At 31.8% G+C, this 22,096-nt stretch overlaps 1 protein-coding gene across 1 annotated transcript in view; it reads left to right on the forward strand.

Annotated features, from left to right (window-relative positions):
- The window catches only part of LOC143917677 (opioid-binding protein/cell adhesion molecule-like), a 54,325-nt gene extending 34,672 nt beyond the window's left edge, over positions 1 to 19,653 (forward strand). The window contains exons 4-6 of the mRNA XM_077439259.1: positions 1,434 to 1,611; positions 16,461 to 16,597; positions 18,698 to 19,653. Coding sequence (XP_077295385.1) covers positions 1,434 to 1,611; positions 16,461 to 16,597; positions 18,698 to 18,789 — 407 coding nt within the window. The 3' untranslated portion in view covers positions 18,790 to 19,653. The remainder of the gene's footprint in view (positions 1 to 1,433; positions 1,612 to 16,460; positions 16,598 to 18,697) is intronic.
- Positions 19,654 to 22,096: the final 2,443 nt, after the last annotated feature.

Below are 22,096 nucleotides of genomic sequence, written 5' to 3' on the forward strand. Positions count from 1 at the left end.
AAACGTGTATGTTTTTGCATAAAATGAATAAATGCATAACTTTTAATTTGAACCTGTGACCCAACAGTTAAAGGCATACTTTTGGAAAAAGTTCACCTATTGCGCATGTTATTATAGGTTTTTTACTCCAAAATCGATATTTTACAAATCGAATCCAATATTTTTCATTTCAAAAATTGAATCTAACAATTGGATAGTTTTTTAATAAATTTATTTTCATGTTTCACAGTAGGTAATCATTATTATGAAATTTGGTAACTTGAAAATACATAAGAGAACATCAAATATATATTACTTAACACTTTTATTTATTTTGTACATAATTTAATTTTAAATGAAAAATGTTGAATTTGATTTGTAAAATATTGAATTTGGAGTGAAAAACCTGTATACATTTTAATTTTTATTGTGCATGAATCATGTTCACAATACATTTTAGGGATACTTTAATATCTACTGATCCAGTGATGGTTGTCTATTTTACACATTATTAGTATTTAAAGTAATATTTTATTTTAATGTTAATAAGCATAATAGGAAAAAAGCTGAAAAACCTTTTTAAAATTCTTATAAATGTTAAACCACGACTGGATGTAGTACTTTTACTCTAGAGAATTGAGGTTTTTTTTATGTTTTTCTCAGAAACCTTTTAGTGAATTCATCTGACATTTCATATCTAGAAGCTTAAGCTTAATACCAAGTTATATATAAAATTTCGTAAGCATCCGTCAACCGAAAGTGGAATTTTACTCTTGCTCAATGTTTCTTCCACTATTTTTTCGACACCTTAAACATGTGTGCTCTTCACGATAAAAATCAAATATAATCCTTGTATTAATGTGATGAAAATTTAATAAACCGGAAATGGGACTATTTCCTCTAATAAAAGTCAAAAATTTTATGAATTTATATACTAACTTAGATTTGATAGAGCTTTAGTCAGAATTCGTAAACAGGAAGTAATATTTTTTATTTTACAACAATATTTAATTATTTTATTTTGACCTTTTAAATTATTTTTATTCTATTGATATTTAATGTGTATTTTCTTGACATTTAATTTGTGTCGAAAATGGTCTCATAGCCGGTATCTGTGAACGTATATGTATGTTTATTTATCGAATTTTGTTTTGTAACCTTCGTATATTCCTCAAATACATAGATAATGTCGTGGCTTGGTCACATCCGAATTTTTTAAATGAGAAAGATTTACATATAAAAGCTGTTGGTGTAAAAATAATATTTTATCGACAGTGGTGATTGGCTGTTTTTGCACGCCGCTAAAATCAACAAAGCGTTTTTCTAATGCCCAGGGAATGGTAACCCTAGGCTTGACCACATGGGATTATCTAAAAAGGGTCATTGAAGTCCTTCGAGTTTAATTTTTTTAGTTCAAAAGGCTAATGCGATTTTTTTATATTCACTTGTTCCAGTGCCAAAGGTGGAGATAGTGGACGAGCGCGGTGTAGCCGTATCGGATAAATTCTACAAGGAGGGGTCCATTATAGAATTACGCTGTGTCATCAGCAGAGTTCCCCAACCGAGTGGTCAGGTCGTGTGGACACATGCCGGAAGACATCTCAACTTTGACACGAAGAGGGGTGGAATCAGGTGATTGGTTTAATTTACACGTGTGTATCTGATGTCAACAGCGGTAATTCAATAGTCGAATCACATTTAGGCGTTCTGGTATACATATGTATAATATGTACATATGTATCTATGGAACCATTTTGGATAGAGTGTGTGGAATCATTCGATATACATGCATTATGGTTCTAGGACACTTACCCCCTGGAGACATACCCCCCGAACACATACCTCCGGTCAAAACCCCCTGGAAGTTTATCCCCATGCAAAAAAACCGCGTGCAAACCCCTCCCCCCCACTTCAATAATAAAAATATTTTATAAAAATTGACAGTATCTTTAATAAAAAGTTAGTATCAATGCTAATTTATTTCAGCCAGAAAAATACCGATTCAGAAATACAGATATTAATAATATGTATATACATACATATATCACATTCGTTATGAATAATCAATAATTATTAATAAAAAATCAGTAATCAATAATAATATTTTAAAATATACAATACTCCAAAATCAATTGCATTTTAACCCCTTTTTTTTTCCTTTTCTCGATTTTACAAATTCCATCATGGATAGTCCACAATAACGCATGCAATTCCCGTTCCCGTTCCCGTTTCCGTTCCCGTTCCCGTTCCCGTTCCCGTTCCCGTTCCCGTTCCCGTTCCCGTTCCCGTTCCCGTTCCCGTTCCCGTTCCCGTTCCCGTTCCTATTCGTTGGAAAAACACAGGCAGAGAACACGTTGGTCGCGACGCGAAAACATTTGAAATTATAGTGTTGCAATGACACGCATTCCCGTTTTTTTTCACAGTGATCTTCCCGGACTTGCATACAACAAATCCTGAAGTCCCATCGTAATCGGTTCAGTAGTTTAGGAACCTATTCGAGACACACAGACAGACATTCATTTTTATATACATACATATATAGAAGATGGATCTACGTGACTAGCCAGAATGTTAAATTACAAAAAACACAAATATCGGAAGGCAAAGATCTAAAATCGAAAGATCTTAAGTCGAAAGATCAAAAAAAAGGGTGCATGGTAAACGGTACATACTCACTTAATTTGCGCGAGCAGGGTACAACAGGGACAAGAGGAACAGGCTTTTCCTCCCGTATTCTGCGCGCGCACATTAATATCTTTCGATTTTCGATCTTTGCCTTCTGATATTTGCGTTTTCTGTAATTTCACATTCTGGCTCGTCACGGAGACCGATAGAAGATATAAATATAATAATAATAATTTAACAATAGTATATACGTCTATTAAATTTACTTTCAATATCACATAACGCAAACGCTAACTGGTGACTAAAATTCTTTTAAATTGATATTTATTCTATTTAAAACAATACATTGTAATTAAATATTGTATATAAATTGAAATTCAATATCCTCTACCATATTTCATTTATTCTTATTTATAACTTTACTTTATTATTAATTATTAATTATTTATTACTATTTTTAAACAATTGTTATCCATGGCGGGGATTATTTTTACGGGGGGTTAATGTCCAGGGGGTTTTTGGCCGGGGCTATGTGTGTAGGGGGTCCATGCATTATGGGAATACAGTTCAAATGGGTAGAATGAATCGTCGATTGAAGCGGGTAATGCTTTTGTCTATGTTCTATAATTTTGGGTATGTTTCATCGAAGAATTCCGTCGATGCATTGTACTACAAAAAAGGGAAATCTATAGTGCGATGTCATTTTATTCACGGAGTAGTATGCTGTGAAGTGAAAAATGTAGGGGAAATATGTCTGTGGAATTAATTTTCCATTTGACCCAATAATGCAGGAATTTCCAATATTAAAATGGAACCGCTGCATTTTATTCGGTTGCGAAGGTTTGGAAAATGTCTACGTGTCTTTCTCGCTAAATGAAATTAATTTTATGATAAAATTTGAAACACATCCGGTGTCGACTTAAAAATGTGTACATAAGTAAACTACGAAATTCATTTACATATAATTAGGGTGTCCATATGTCACGTTTTGGCCAGGACAGTCCCGTTTTATACGTGCTTTGCGTTCGTCCCGTCATTTTCGTAAAGTTGTTTGATTTGTCCCGTTTTGTCAGAGAAGAATTTTACTATTCATATATTGCCATATTTTTCCTTGATTTTCCAAATCAATTTGTTTTCATCAAAATTATTTTATATTAAGAAATATTTATATTTAGAAGTAACAGTTATTTAACGAACAAAACCTAAATTCAGCCAAATATTAAATAAAAAATGAGTGTTTCCTTGAGAAACTGAAAGTTTTCGCTCAAGTTGTTCGACGTCACTTTTGTCTGTAAATAAAAAATGCTATAGCTCAAATTCCCCAAAAACTTATTCAATATCATTTTTCTATTGAACACAGTCTTATATTACGATAAAAACCTTTGTATTGTATAAGTTGTTTAATTTAATTATAATTTGAATGAATGAGGAGAGAAATGTTTTAAGCATTCCAAGTCCTCCGGAGATACCTTGCATTTATTTGAAATAAACGAAAATTGTCTTTTCATCCGTGTGGAAATAGCCGCCATTTTCAAAAGTAAAAGTAGAGATGAGAATCTAACAAAATTCTTCCACACATAAAGTTCACAGTCCATTACACACGAGCGTTCTTACCAACGCTTTATATTATTACAGGTTTTAATACAAGCGTTTTGAAAATTATACGAATATCGAGAAATTTCAGTCGTTTCCTTCCCCGAATTTCAGTCGTATTGTGCTTATATTATATGTATGTATATCTAAAACGCAAATAAATCACTGACTTAGAAATGTGAAAAAAGTAGACGAACGGTGAGCTAACAACACGTGTATTGGGTTGCTCTTATGGAATAACGTAAAAATTGTATGATACTCGAGACCGCAAGGTAAAATTTATACCCATTGCTTACATTTTTTTCCCGTTTTATTGTAAAAACGAAATACACAAGAGGTAAGCTTTTACATGAAGTATTACTGGTCTCGAGGAATTATTGATCAAGTCTACATTACCATAAATTACATCGGCTTTTCTTATTCTGCCACGATCTTTAATACCCACCCGGAAATACTGCAGAGGAAAAGTACTAGTGTATACATCTTAACTTCCCTCTTCTTTATTCTGCTGCTTTGCATAAGAACACTCATGATTCTGCTTAAGTAGAATGGGAAAAATACGTATACAATTTTTGTATTATGCATGAAATATTTTTAAAATAGGAAATTAATTTCGTATTAACTTGTAGCACGTACCAAAACGGAATATTATCTTTGATTTAATCGATAAATCTTTATACTCCTTATGGTTTTATGCAAATGGAATAATATTATAGAAATATACTATACGATATCGTGCATATGAATTTCACATACTTTCTATTTTGGTTTCGTGGATTAGTGAGGAAATTATTGATTTCATTTCATTAATATATTAACTATGTTAAGCTACATAGTTTGATATCAAACTATTTTTCTCTTAGTAATTTTTAATAATTTTAAATAAAATTACAAATAAATTCCTTAATATTAGACATAATTGAATAAAACATCTTACTAGAATATCGAATATAATAGATTATCAATACGATCAGTTTGTTATATATTTTTATAATATCTCCTTTTATCTATCTAAAAATAAATTTTGTCCTTTGATTTTGATAGCATGAACGATCGTCATTACCATTAATCCTTTCGTACCTATGGGAGTTCTAATATGACCCACTCTTAGAACTTTTCATATGCCTATAATCCGTAAATCACATATGAACATTATTAAAAATAACCCTTAGGGGGACATTCCGATAGAGACTAGAATAAATTTCATCTGATTATATAACTCTTACATACATGATACTATAACAAGTTTTACCGCTTACTATTATGTAAGCGATATAGTGCTTTTTCGTGCTTAATCTATCACTTATATGTATTATATATAAACCACTAATAAATTTAACAGAAGATTACATGACAGAAATTCTAATTACCACGCAAATAAATTAGTGAAAGGTCACGATTACAACATAGCTCAGCCCTGCAAGTATAAACACAGCTTGCTTCCCAAAAACTGTACATAAATAAATTTTAAATAACATTTAAAATTTATAATGAAGAATTTTACATACTTGTGTACAAATATAGATACTGAAAAATTTTGTTTAGCTCTTTCTCCTATTACGCCTACTATTTTCTTACATGTATCTTTATTAAATATAAATGTAAGAAAAACGTGAATATATAGGTAAAATAAGAATAACAAAAAATATGTGTCTGAAATAGTAATTACACAGAACAACGAAAAATCGCATTTTTTAACGTGATTTTCTAATTTAATATAATTTACCGTTTGAATTAGTATGTTTAGATACTATTGAGATAGAAAACAAATTCTTATAAACGTGGTGAAATGAAAAACTAGCCAAATAAACGCAGAATAGCACGAGAAAAAATGTATAAAAATGTATATTTTTGTCTTTTAAAATTCACCAGATCGTAAATTAAGAGTATTTTAAAACAATTAAAAATCACAATCAATAGAAAAAACATCTTACTATTGACTCCACTATGAGCACAAAAAACTGTAAAAATTGCTCATTTTTTAAACGCTCACATCTCATAAACGATAGAAAATCAACAAAAATCATTATTGTGTTGGAATTAAGTGGGTTAAATTTAATAAAGATTGATTATCTCCGCTCTGTTAATTCTTTTTGCTGTTCAGTGCTATTAGAATAGACTTAAAATTGTATTTAACAAATTATACTATGCATATTATAAATGTAGATATATGTACATACATTAAAACTTTAGAGGTAACAAATTAGTATTTTATTTTATTTTATTACATTTTATACCAGGAAGGCCTTACATGTAAACCCCAATGCGCCTTCCTGACCAATTACAAACAATACAGCATTTTTATTATACAAGTCGCTGAATTACGAGACACTGAAAACTCGCAAATTAATGAGACATCTATGAGTTGTACATTAATCATACTCATATAGTGGTGATATAGTAGGTAGGAAGGATTTTAGCCATTTATTTTTAATCGGGAACCGTTTCAAAGATGAAATCAGAGAAAATTGGCAAACTCTGATAGGAAACGATCGACCTGGAGTCCAAATATCCAGGTCTGACCAGCAGCACTACAGATATACTCAGAAAAATTATTTTCAATCGAGGTCGGCTCATGGGATCGAACCCTCTTGGTGACAGAGGCTTAACGACCGAGCTATGCTGCTGGCTAGTATGAAAATCTAATACCAGACTTTAATTTTACGCCTAATAATAAATAAAATACACCACCACGAGATTGTAAGCACATTGTACCATATCTGTATGTTTTTAATTCAGACCAATCCCATCGATTTTAGCACAAACTGTATGTTTAATACTCCACACAAACTCACACTTAGACGGCAACATACCAAAGCGAATGTCCGGTCGGCTAACTACCCTGTTCCACAACAGTTAATTATAAGCCCCAAGCCGAAGGACACGGCATCAAATTAAGCCCTAATTACTATCAACTGTACACCCCATCGAAAATCGGATAACTAACACACAAATAAACTTCGTCTTTGAATCGAACAAAACCGACGAGCGAACCGATCGAATCATTACACTGAAGCGCACAGACTCCGAATCCGGGAACATTATCAGCATTATTAGCCCTCGGGGGCTGCTAACTACATAATATTCGAATGTAACCGTGAAATTGATATCGGTCGTTGATTAACCGTGGATTGGGCTCGTTCGTTCGCGTGTCATCGCCATTGTTCGATATAATTCGATAACAAATTAGCCGCGATCAAATAGCCCCGAAACGCGCGTAAATTTTACACGACCGAAATGTCGCGTTAACACATTTCGTACCGAACTAAATTTAACGATTTCGTGACGGGTGACCGGCGTGTGCTTTTACGTGTAAAAGCCTATATAATAATAGTATTGTGCGTGTTCGTGTTAAATGTGAATTTCGAAACACGTTTAACGACGTATTTATTTCGCCGCCTCGGTCTTCGTGTCGATCACGATGTGGCTAATTATTTTTTGCCGAATGGTTTACATACATATACACATGTATGTATGTAACTTTAATGTAAATTTTTGTCGTGGATCTTTGATAACGTCATTAAAATTTTGGCTACTAAGGAAATGTTTCTTTTTAAAGCTTTTTATCTACACAATACATCTTTGAACTATATTAACAGGTGTACCTAAATTATTGGTTTGATATAAGTTACAGTCAGTCGTTAACTTTAAAAGGAAATGGTCACTAACAATTAACTATACACGTATTTAGTCAAATTTTTCAATGAATGCTTATATAATGTAAAATGTCCATTTTATGTATATAAGTAGTCTTTTTCGTGTAATTCTGTGCCGATTTGTTTACATGCAGTGTAGGATAACATTTAACACTTGCCACACTGTGATGGAAACCGAGTGATTAGGACTAATATTTTATTTTATTTCTTGATTTTGATTTTTAAATGCTTTATATTATTACGAAATTATGTTCACAATACATCATATATCTATTTTAATAGCTACTGATCTACTGATCATTTTCTATTTTACAATTTTAATTTAATTTTGTTAGTAATCATAGTATTATATTATTCTTATGTTAATGTACAGCATAATAGGAAGAAGAGCTCAAAAACATATATTTTATTTCTTTAAATATACTGAATGCATGGACTTCATATTTTATGTATTCCTCATCAAAACCTACATGATTCGGATTATATCATAACGAAATAAAAAAAATTATCAATATCAACATAAATAATTATTTTCGAATGAAGCCTAATGAAGCACAGGTGCGAGAGAGATGGGTGATCCAGTACGCCGAGCTCAATGATCAATGTGAGCATGATATCTGCCTCAGAATGACGGCTCAGCTTCAGTCTTTATTTTTTACACTTATTTTATATTATTCGACGATTTAAATATTTTATTATTTTATTTATATTACACTTATTTAATTCACGCTAAAATGATTAGTAAAATTAATAGCTAATTACAATAAGTAACCTCGATAATTTTTCATTATTTTTACTAAAAAAAACATATTTTCAACTGGACGCTTGGCCTCCAGCACAGTAGCTAGCGGATTTTATTGACACAGTAGGGCAAGTGATAATGGTGATCTATTTTACACATTTTTCTTGTGGTTGTTTATAACGTTTCTTTTATTTTTATGTCAGTGTGCAAGACATACACAAATCAAAGCCCAAATATTTCCTTCCCGTGTATTTGAAATATTGTATTCATAAGCAGAAAGGATCTGATAATTTTATTTAAGAAAAAGCTCATAAGCACACTCAATTTTCATTTAGGCCAGACAGCTTTCTGAGAATATTGCCCTTTTTATACCTACATAGAAAGACGTAAAGTCTTCTCAGAAACTAATATCAAAGACTAATACAAGTTTCCCATCCGAGAAAGAAAGTTTCATTCGCTATCGCGCAATATTGCACTGAATATAAACAATTTAAGATACAATTTAAATTTGAAAAATATAAAAAATTCACGCTTCTCTTGATGAGAATATGGGCGTTTTGCGTTTATTACGTTTATATTTACGTTTACGGCTATTTATTTACGTTTATTTACTTCAATCAAATGGGTTGTATTATTACATTTTTTCTGTTTATTCAATATCGCAATCAATTTTGAAATGTTTGAGAAGCGTTCGCATCTTTTTCATGCCGCATCGAGAATGTTAGGAAATTATTTCACTTGAAAAGTTGAATACAGTTTAATTAATTGTTATATGTATTTATTTTTCTTTTTGTATATTTGTATTATATTGGCAATATCATTCAACGTGTACAAAATAAATTTAAAATACGTTATTATTCATCAAGGCAAAATACATTTGAAAAATATTATAGCACATCCTGAGGCTATATTTTAATGTAAATTGAAAACAAAAATCTCATTCAAGGGGAATATGAATACACAAATATACTCAGAAAATGTATAATATTATATATGTAAGGCAATGTTTGGAATATTTGGTAAAATCTTAAAGAACCTCTTTCTAACCGACACATGTTGCATTTAACGGGAATGCATTAGCAAATTTTAACGGTACAATTTCGTATTTTATATTATATATTTTTGAAAATACATAATAATAATTATTATTATTATTAATAATAATAATATAAATTTGTAGATCATAATTTTTTGAAATAATCCTCGAATAGTGGTGATATAGTGGGTAGTATGGTCTTGCCAATTTGATGAGGAACCACTTCAACAATGAAATCAGAAAATTGGCAAACTCGGATAAGAAACTATCGACTTGGAGTAACAAATATCCAAGTTTGGCCAGCAATACTTCATAAATACTTCCGAATAAACCATCTTCAATAGAGCTCAGCCCAGGGATTAAACCGGGGAACCTCTCGGTGGTTAGCATTAACGCAATCACAGAGTTATACTTCTGGCTACATATACGACAAATATCATTTTTTTTGAGACACCTTGCGTATTGCTTTTGACCACATCTTCCTATAAAATTGTAACAAGATTGATAGCATTGATACTTTCCATTGAGTATTCTACTACAGTGCAAAAGCTACACGTACTACATGCCTTCTTTATTATTTAACATAATATGTAGATATAACTTGGCACGGTATCTTGAATAATACGTCGGATTGACTATAAGACTTCTAACTATAAAGTGAGCGTTTATAGCGCGTGAACGTGTTTAGCAAACATTTGCAAAATAAGAAAGCTAATAAATCCACTTTAAGTGTATAAAATAACTATTTCGAGCGCGCTTTAACCGTACCGCGCCGCTATAATGTTATGCGCACCTACAGTTCCATATTTGTTAGTTACATATTTATATGTAAATTGCACTTGTACGACTTCAGTTGAAAATTTCACATTTTCTACGAGCTCTTGCGAATATTTTCGCGTGTGTATAAATAATGAAAGCCACCACAACGCTGTGCTTTTGGACACGCTCAACTCGTCCGCTTTTTTGTCGCCATTAAAAGCCTCTGAAGACTATTTTTCGCACCCCATCTCCCCTTCCAGCTAAACAGCAGCAAGGCAGAAAAAGTTATTTTACTCCATCAAACGTGTACTTTTAGTCTCGTTTTCGTATTTTTTGTAATATTATACGCACCTACATACATACATAAATTGTACAGGGTAGGCCAAATCTCAGAGTGGGTGTAAAGTAAATTTCTATATATTATTTATATTTTATATCTAACTAGTTGTTGTACCCCGCTTCGTCCGGTTTTTGTAATATAAACCGCTTAAACATGATTAATCTTTTAGTAAACCTTTTATTAAATTTATTTGAATATTCATTTGCTCTATTTACTTATCTTTTGATCTACTCTAATAGGAATGTTATTTAAGACGATACAGTCAAGGACCTGTTAAAATCCAATATTCATTGCTATAGCTTAATTTTGTCTCACGACACGTGTTACCTTTAAATATTATTATCATTCTCCATTTGTATGGTAAATTTGTATGGTAAAACCCACTCAATAATTTCTCGATAACTCTCAAGTGCTATACATAAATCAAATACTAAAACTTTCTTACACGCGAATGCTGCTTTGTATCTTAAATACTCATGTATAAATACTCATGTTATTATACATGAGTATATTGTATAAATACTCATGTTAACCGTAATAAACATCACTTGTGTTAGCACTTCGAGACTAGTAACTTATAATACAAAACTTGAACATTAATCTCGTTTATATTTACTGCTATTTAAAAGAATATAATCATTTGATAAAATCTGTGACCATAATATTCTTATACCATTTCTTACTCGTCGCCGTAACAAATTTTGTTTTGCATGAGTTTGTCATCGCAATATACATACGAGTACATTATGTATGGTAATAACATATATAACTGAATGTTGGGCGTGTAAATAGTGTAGTTATATTTTATTATATATTATTTTGAGGGATATCAATGTATTTCAGTAATTAGTTAAAGGTATCCATATTGGATTGAAATTTTTCAAATCACTCAAATGCACCAAAGACCCAATGAACATATTATGACAAGTGTTTTTAAAAGATTAGTTAACTCTCACTTGTTGCTCGAGCTTTCGATTTGTTCTAGTATGTGTATGTGTATAAATGTTCTAATTAAGCAGCTCGAAGCGAAGATTTTCAAAGAAATTAAACGTTAAAGCCCCAAAATTTAAAAAAAGGTTTACCAAATTCGTTTGAAACAGCTTATCTTATCCGAAAGACATAATCTAAAATTTGTTATCTTCACTACCAAAAAAATGCGTTCATAAATTCAATATTTATTACCATCGGTTCATTAATAGCCAACCTCCCCCGCTCCTTATTCGACACTTTTTACGCAGAACTTGCACTCAACAGAGAAAAACATACATACTTAAGCATGACAGAGGCTAAGCGGAAATTGTCGAACGTTTCAAAACAATCGTAAGGTCAAAATAAACGTAATCGATAGGAGTTCTTATTGTATAGAGGTTTCGTGTCCAATTAAATAATCGCTCTACACTCCTATACTTGAAAAAAGTTATTGGCTCATCAAACCCTGCTCTGATATTTGGTCCATCCTGTATTTGCGCAAAGATGCCTACACAGGAGCGTCAAATATTTCACCATTGCAGACTAGCGCTTTCACTTCGGGCGTCAAAATGAACACGTTTTCGAGGTAGATGGGGAAAAAGGGAGAAGCAAAGAAATGGGGAACTTTCGTATCGGCAAATTTTATTAGTATCCATCGCCCTGGGACAAATTTGTCAGACGTGAGCTACGAATTATCTAGGTGCGCGCAGAATAGCGTGGGAATATAGACCCTCTCTTATTTTGGTGTCGTATTTTCACTTATTTATGACGAAACTAGCTTCCGTCGTGGGAAAAAGTCCTCAGGGTATTTTCATTATGCGTCAGCCGTAAGATGACAGTTTTACAATTTACTACTATGTATCTACATACATATATAGAATGGAGAGAGAATTTTGTTTATTAGCTTGCTCTGAGGTTGCACTGAGCAAGGAAATGGGGACGGAAAACGATACTGACTTATATTTAGAGGCGAGTATAATATTTGGTATGAGAGAAAGAAACATCTCTTAGACGTTGTAATATGATATCTTGCGATATTTGGGTCATCTACATTTCATTTTGTGGAGCCGCGAAACGAAAGGAAGCTGGCCTAAAATAATTGCTAATTTGTATGCAGTCAACGGTACGTCGTAAAATTCTGTAACCCGAAAAAAATTATATTCTCGATAACTCGTCTTTGTTATTATTATTCTTATATAAGATGAATACATGATTTTTTTTATAAAGAAACTTTTTGCAAGTTTTTTTTATAAAAATATACATTACATTATTATACATACATACATACAGTTCTATCTACATATATTTCTAGAATTCATGACAAGTTGCTTCATGGCAACACCTATAATCAAATTTTTGTACATAAATCTAAATATTATAATGCATTAATTATACAATACAATGCTTTCAATTGTGTATTCACGGATTCAATCTCTGGCTGTACTGCCAGTCAGACCTTGGATATGTGGCTTCAAAGTCTATCTTTCCCAGATAGACTTTCTTCAAAGTCTATCGTAGTCTGTATAGTTTAGAACATTTTATTGAATCCAATATTCATATATAGTAATTACTTACCATGTAAAAATTTCATAACTGATAAAATACTAAAATAAATCACTTAACCATTAACATATACCTATGTATATATGTATATGTTTACCAGTGGTTAGCACGTAATACTTTCAATTGTATGGTCACGGGTTCAATCCCTGGCTGTGCTGCTGACCAGACCTTGGATATGTGACTTCAAGGTCGATCGTTTCCTGTCAGAGTCTGCCAATTTATCTGATTTCATTGAAACGGTTCCAACCATAATGGGTGTGTTATAAATTATTTTTAGGAATTTATTTTGTATTATTTAGAGCTTGTAAATGTATGTATTCGAGGTGTTATTCCATACAGGTGAAGCATAGATTAATAGTGGTAATATGAGCACGCGATATAATTTTATTTTATTTTGAGTTGATAAAGAACTATGGCGATTAAATAATGGGTATATTGAGGATATACCACGCATCCCCTTGCATTTCGCTGCCTCAATGTGAGGTGCCCATCTCATTATTTTATCGAAAGTTACTCCTAAATATTTTATAACTAATTGCCATTTCAGAATTTCTCCAGAGGGGATTTTCAGATCTGAACTTGGCTTATGCTTTCTAACACTAAAGAATATCGCGTCTGTTTTGGTTTGATTAATTTGAATTTTCCACTTAGTGAAGTGTTCCGTCATTGTTTTAATTGCAAACTCAAGATTTTTTAAAGAACGTTTAGTTTTGTGTATGAATATGCCCTAAAGACGCAATATTTATGTATATTTTATTTGATGAAAATTTATAGTTTTTTACATATAATATTTAAAATCACTAAATTTGTATAATTTATGTTATTACTACAACTTACATATACTGTAGACCATTATGAGAAGCGATCAAAGTCCTTGGAAATGGATTTTTCTGACTATCATCCGTCCAAGCAATGCCGGGAAATTCGAATAATATAAAATACTCGAATTGCATTCGAATAATATAAAATACGCTGTTTTCTATTTTTATTAAATGTGTTACACTGATTATTCTGCCAGATATACATACATATGTATCTAGTACAGTGATTATTCTGCACACAGCGATCACACACATGTCACTAATTTCTCGACCACGGAACTTCTGACACCTGCAAATTCCATCCATCGAGAGCTACCCACGTTAACTATCACACTAACAATATGTGCGAGTGCCAGATATTCCATATTCGCAATTTTCTTGACAACTATTATCGTGTGTGCGGTTGCAATGTGCGAAGTAGTCGGTTTACCGTTCTGCATATCTACGTATCTTTTCTGTTTATGACTTGAAATTCTGAACCTTGTTTTGATTAAAATTTCCTATTAATTAATGAAGGGTATTATTATAGCCGGTAGGATGCAGATGTCGTCAAGTGCGAAGGCGCAGACGTTGCCAAATAAAATATATGCTAAGTGAATAAATAAATACAAATGAGGCGGCATGTGACAAAGGCAGTGCCATTTGGCGACGCCATAACGGTCGTGGAAAATACCTGGAAAGCTCCCGTTTCATCCCGAAACCAGGCTAAGCACCAATTAGGGAAAGCTTTTGTCATTCACTTGGTGGAGATATAACATATTTCGCATTTGAGCGTTTGCCTCATTTAATTTCGAAGGCGTGCCCATTGTAAATAACCTGCCGGTCTCTGACGCCATCGACATCTTCGAATTTTCCCGCTCCTATTTCCCCAACTCGAATATCTTATTTTGAAGTCTTTCGATTCTTTAACATACGACTCGTGTGCGAATTTAAAGGTGTCACGTTAAACTGTTTCCCGGAGATAACTTTCGGATAAAATCCGAACTCGTTCAGAAAACGGAATAAGAAAAGCGTAAACGTTCGAAAATCGATTATTCATTCTTACTTTTTTTTATTTCCTCTCTTCTCAGTGTTCGTTTCGACAAAACCCCTAACGAAGTTTTGCTATAAAAGATATTTTTCTTTTATTTTTTTTTTCGCTTTGAATTTACAATTTCTGGTCACAAAAGCTTTTCAAAATTGGATGTCGGTAAATCTCGGTTGAGACTTCCGCGGTTTCTTTGATTGTACAAAGAAAACACACTGAAAAAAATGATTATTACTCTTAATGAAAACACGTTCATTCTTTTTTGCTTCTCTGTTTCCATTTTTCTTTCGTTTGACGCCAAGTTTGATTATTTCATGTTTGAAAATTGAAAGCGTATATCCTTTATTTTTAAATTTAGCATTTTCCCTCGCTACTTGCCCTGCTTTTATATTAATGAGGATAAATTCACAAAATATATTAAATGTAAACATATTCCCATATTATAAATTTGCCAAATATTTAAACTTCGTACTACCATTTTGGCAAAAAATAACAATTTTATCTTATAGAACTTTTCACATACATACATACAAGCATACATATATGTATTTTCAAACTCCTTCTGTATAAAACGTGTGCTAAGCATATGTATTACATATGTATGATTTTTTTTTAATTCACAGTATAATTTTAAATATTTTAATATTAGTGGAATATTTGATATTTTAACAAGCAAATGGTGTATGAATGTATATTGCATATCCCACAAAGAGAATTTTAGCTCATTCGGTATGATCTTTTATACATATGTACACTCAGATATTTTTCATAAATATACAAATATACAAGAGAAAAATTCGATGCTGGGAAAAATAAATTCATATGTTTAATGTGTATTTTACGGCTTATTTCCGCTTTTGTTTCATGTTTATCAAATATTACGACGAATTTTAAGCGATTTGTTTTGTTTTTTAATTGCATATATGATATTGCCGTTACAGTGGCATAAGTCCACTTTTCTTCATTTCGAGGAATATATATCTCGCAAAACATTAAATATAATTATTTGTGTTTAGCAATATTTAAAATACTGATGGCCTTTAATACGTCTATTCGGCTTTTCCGAGATTCTAGACATATCGAATTAAAGGAAGTGATAACAATTTGTGAATTGGACTTCGCCCCTTTCAAATATATGTAACTGCTCATATGTGTACATATGTATATGTATGTATGTATGAATATATAGACAACCGATGATTCAATGGAAAATTAAGCCAGATTTTAAGAACTTTCTAATAATATAGAAGTCATTGTTTGGGGTATTTCTGATTTGTAGTTGTTTTATACACGATTTTTTTGGCAGAACTAATTGATTATTTACTTAATTAATTATATTTTTATCCGCAGTGTGAAAACTGAAGTACAGAATAGTGGAGCTTTGTCCAGGTTGTACATAGCGAACGCTGCTCGTCGGGATTCTGGAAACTACACGTGTGCTCTGGAAGATGTTTCAGCAACAACAGTGGCTGTGCACGTGTTAAGAGGTGAGAATTCCATCATTGCTTCCACATATCCTTCGAAATCGTTTAAAAACGATCCTTTTTTTCAAGAATAAAAGTCTACAAAGCGCGCAACACCCAAAGGGCCATATTTCATCCTTCGCATAAATATACGAGTGTACCTGTTGGGAGAGGTAACTCATGTCCAAAGTTTTTCCCCGTCGAGTTTTATCCATTTTCTCCTTTCGTCGTAATTGACAATAATCTGTTTTCAGTGAAAATGTCGAGAGGCTACGATTTTTTTCCTTTTTTATTTATTTTTATTATTTTTTTTCTCGCCTCATCAACATTTGTCGGTGTCGATAAAACCGCATTGGCTCGGCTCGTTGACACATTTTTGACCTATTTCACAGCAATGCGAATTTAATTTACTCGATTTATTTGGTTTCGCGATTCTGTGCCAAATCTTTGATCCGTCAAATTATGTCTTCAATCGACAGCGAAGATCAATTTATTTGATTTGATTTATGAATTTATATATTCCGTCAAAATCCTCTGATTTTTCTGGCTTTATCGTTCCATGAGATATAAATGTAGTCTATACGATATGAACATACTATACATACATATAAGACACATATGTATGTATGTTCTACCAAATATGTAACTGACGATTCCTTTGTTCATATCTGTCAATATTTCAAGGAAGCGAATATTTAAATAATGATACATTGTTTAAATATTAGACTGATTCTACAATTATCGTGGGTTGAATAGACATATCAATTGAATATGTATATGTACATATATTATATATTTACTATCAAAGACATACTCAGAATTAAATGTAAATCATTTGGGAAATAAAATGCTGAAATTAATAGAATCATGAAAAAAAAATTCAAATTAATGATCCAAGCACCATTTAACTTATTGATATTTTAAACATACTTAGACAGAGTGATTTAGAAGAATGCTACTATTGTACGAGCTATCTCTATATTTCTGACCAAGCCAGCGAAAATAGCCGCAGTCGAAAGAAGTTTCAGCAAATTGAAAATCATTAAAAATTACTTAAGATTAACTTGAAGTCAAGATCGTACTTCAAATGAAATTAAGGGAGAAAAATAAAATTGCAGAATATATATGTATATTTTTTAAAAATGTAATTAATAAATATGTAAAACGCAAATGTAAGTTTAATTTTTTATTATTATTCCTAAGAATCCGCATACAGATGTACATATGTATATATGTACATACAATATAATATATTAGGTTAAGATTTTAGACTGAAATCGAAAAAAAATGATTTGTTAATAATTTCATTCAAGAGTTTATATATTTTTGGTGTCAATGTTTGGATGATTATAATAACAAGACCGTTTTCTATCAGAATTTTTCGGTTTTGTATGTTCCAGATTGCTCCACCAAAAATCAAATCTGAATTACTTACAGCATAATCCATTACCACTTATCATTCTTTCCACCCCAAAGAGCAAACGTAATGTCTCTGAAGATAAAAACCTCTACAAAAAAAATCACCACATAGAAATAGTACGAATTGTTGACACTGTGAAGTCAAGTATACATTAAAAATACACAATTGAATTATAATTATTTCTGATTTATTCAAGTGTGAGACTAGTGACGAATCGTAAAAAAGATATCACTCCAAATTCGCAAAGTCTCAAATAACGAAAGATATCTAGTGAGGCCCAAGTAAAACAATTTCATTGGAGTGGCTACGAGACCGTAAAAACTGAATAAACCCAACATTTTGACGAGTTATGATCGTTCCTGTCTTTTTAGCGCACTTAACTTTTTACTACTGTTGGGTACATACTCTCTCGCATCCCTCTCAGAAACTCAGCGAGTCGAACTTACCCCACCGTTTGGCTTTGAGGGGCTATAATTAAATACTTGCGGTTGTTAATTTCAAGTTTCAGCTCCGTCGTCAAACAATGACACCTTTTGACCGGCCGGTCTTCAAAGTTATATTAAAATTTCAACTTCGTATACAAATGTTAACAGTTTCGACTTAATTGTATCGGTATTTTAGATAGAAATTCATCGATTTATCTGTCAATGGCATTCATGTTATTTGGCGAAACATTCAAACTATCTATTTTTACTTGATTTCAGGTGAAAATCCCCTAGCTATGCAACGCGGAAGTGGAATGAAGAATAGTCCTCAATGGTTCGCAACATTGTCGCTACTGTTCTCGACCAGCTGACAATCACTTCCGACATGGAACAAAATATCCATGTTGAGCGTTTCTCTCGTAACATTATTATTAATAATCGTATAGTTCGCAAGTGCTATTTACTGAATATCTTGTACATATTCGTTTCGTAAAATTGACTCAAAATGTAATAATATTAAGTTTATGAAATAATTTGATAGATTATGGATTCAATGAAAATACTGAAAGCGTGAATTAAACTATAATTCTGTATACTTGATATATTCAAAAAGATGTTTATATTGAACTCTGATTAGTCGTAAGATATGTATTTCTTAAATATTATACTCAATAAAAGTACGAGATATGAATCTGTATGTGCGAAATATGTTTTGCGTGATGCAAGTGGTGCTTGACGATAAACGGAATGTATAATAGTATGAATATTATTAATAGCACCATTATGATAAGCCATAAGTAATTAATTAATAAAATAAATGTTTCATTTAGTTTATCCCATTTTAAATATGTAATTTGTTTTACATTTGTGAAAATAAATAAAATTCATATTCAATATGTACATACATATATCATGTAGGGTTTTAAATTTGTATATACGTTTTATTTGTTTTTTGGCGGATTGTGGATTTATTTATATATCCATGTAAAATATGCCAAATACATATTTGTGTTTATCAAATTAATCAATACATACATACATAGTTATTTATTGATTTTCATCGAGCTATAATATTTATAAAAAATGACATAATTCGTCTTGAATTTAATGTGATTTGATATTTGATATTTAACATGTGTTTAATGATTCTTAAGAAGACATAACATTTATTCGATGTTTACAAGAAAATATTCGTGTACAAATGTAATAGAATAATCATTAAAGGAAATCTGTATTAAAAAAATAACCATGAAATTTTATTTTCACCTGCAAACCTTAACCTTTGGTCAGTAGCATAGCAAACAAACACCAAGGTTCGATCCCAAAGGTTGACCTCGATTAAATATAATTTATTCCGAGTAGTACTGCTAGTCAGACTTGGATATTTGTGGCTCCAAATGGATCTTTTCCTATTAGAATTTGCCAATTTATCTGATTTCATTGTTGAAACGGTTCAAATTGGCAAATAACTATCCTACCCACTATATCACCACCTATTGAATATGATTTCAGAATTTATAATCTATAAATTTATATACATATATACAGGTTTGATAACATAGATTTATGTAGCTCAGGGGCAACCCGAAAATATAAAATTGGGTCGGCTTTGCCACCTTTTTCATTTTAAAACCAACAAATTGATTAATCAAACAAAATAACTTAAATTAATATAATTTAGATCGGAGACTCTGAGATTCTGAAAAATTAAAGGTTTTACCAACTACATATGAAAATATGTATGCATCACTTGAGCAATGCTGGTTAATTCAGCTAGTCTACTACATCAAGATAATTTTTTTTTATCCACAATGCATATCTACAACTTTCAGCTTTTCAGATTCATCGAATTTTATATGTTTTCTTTTCTTTTATGTTTCATTTCTTAAAGGTTGCCCCAGGTGACACCTATGACCAAACTTTTACATTAACCTTTGAAGGACGGAGAATCGAGATTGAATGAGTGTCCCGAACCGGGGTCGAGTAAGAGACCTCAGTATTTTTAAATCAAAATAAAGCTTTTCTCCATACAAATGGGTTCAATATAGATCTTATTAATCATTTTATACATTAACATAAGTTGTAGTCCTATAGCATGATTTTGACTATCTTTGTATTAAAAAAAAACGACAAGAATCGGCAAGCAAACGAACATAGGTAAGGCCAACAGGCGACTGCATGACTCAATAGCCACGCGCCAAAAGCGAAGAAAACAATATGTAGATTATGAAAATATAGTTGTCTCTTTCTCTCGCATTGATTCATCGATCAACAAGAATATGAAAGCGAACAGTCAAAAACATGACTTATCGCTACCGCCTTCAAATCATACTTTGGAACTTAGAAATGTATAAATGTATTTTTTTACGATGTACCGCTTTTCTAAATCATACAAAATCTATTAAAATAATGAACTATTCTCATAGTTCATTCTAAGAATACAAAACACATTCTAAAATGTAGATATATACATATGTATATTAAACAATCAAAAAATTCGGATTTGTGACAAATTTTCAAAAAATGGAGGAGGCGTGCCGATTTTATTAAATCCATCACAACAACTAGGCTAAATAAAATTCCAAATCTAAACTGGATTAAATAATCATCCAGATTTTGCCAGCAGCGTATATGAATCGAATAATTACTCGATTTCAGCCGTAATTTGAACCCTCGACATCTCTAAACAACAGCTTAACCAGTGAGGCTTTGCTGTGGATTTATTTATGATATTGGATATATTATAGTACTATGCATAACCGAATTATAAATTTCATTGCATATGTAAGTTACATATATGTTCCAACTTTCATCTTTCTGAACGAGCAATGTCTGGTGTATTCATTTCGTCTACGATAAAATTAGATTTTTAAACATTTTTCAAAAAATATTTATAAAAAGTGGAAAATAAACAAAGAAATATCACGTGTGCGTTTTCAGTCCGCGAAATTAGTCAAATTTAAAATAGTCAGACTTTGAAACTGCCATGAGCTATTTTGTTTTTTTTTATATGTTCTCATTTTAATACGACAACGTTTACCACTCAGTGAAGGAAATGTGCAATAGTTGCCTGGGGAAATTTGTCGTCTCGCGAAAAACACGAAAGCTTGCGGAAAGCTTGCTATACGTCTAGCCTCGGTTGCAACGACAGTGCATACGTTTGTTCACATTATTGCATTATGCTGCGATACTAACGTCGAATTCCCCACACGAGCAACTTACACACATATATATAAATCATATTATGATATAGTCGAGAGAGTGTGTGGTTCGGTGCTGGCTCCAGATAATTTTCCACAGCGGAAAAGGGCTCGACGTGTGCGGGTGTAGGGCTAAATTTAATTTTCCGCAGTTATTCCCGCGAGTCCTTTGATTAATGCGAGAAATTTTCGTTTCTCGCAATGTTTACATATTCAACTCAATTAGAGGAGCATTTTTCCCATTACGCGTGTATCAAAAAACGGGTACACGTACACGAATTCAAATCTGTAAAATATACTTTTTAATTAATTTGCACTAAATGGGTGACATTTTTCGCGAAAATTTTTTGTTATCCAATTATTCCTCGTTGATTAAAATGCGCTCATGGAATTACGGCATAATGGAAGCGTGATTTAATTTCATTTGCGAATGTAATTCTCTCACTATGACTACGTGTATGAAAATAGTTCATACAAG

The sequence above is a fragment of the Arctopsyche grandis genome, chromosome 10 (assembly GCF_051622035.1).
Source record: "Arctopsyche grandis isolate Sample6627 chromosome 10, ASM5162203v2, whole genome shotgun sequence".
NCBI lineage: Eukaryota > Metazoa > Arthropoda > Insecta > Trichoptera > Hydropsychidae > Arctopsyche > Arctopsyche grandis.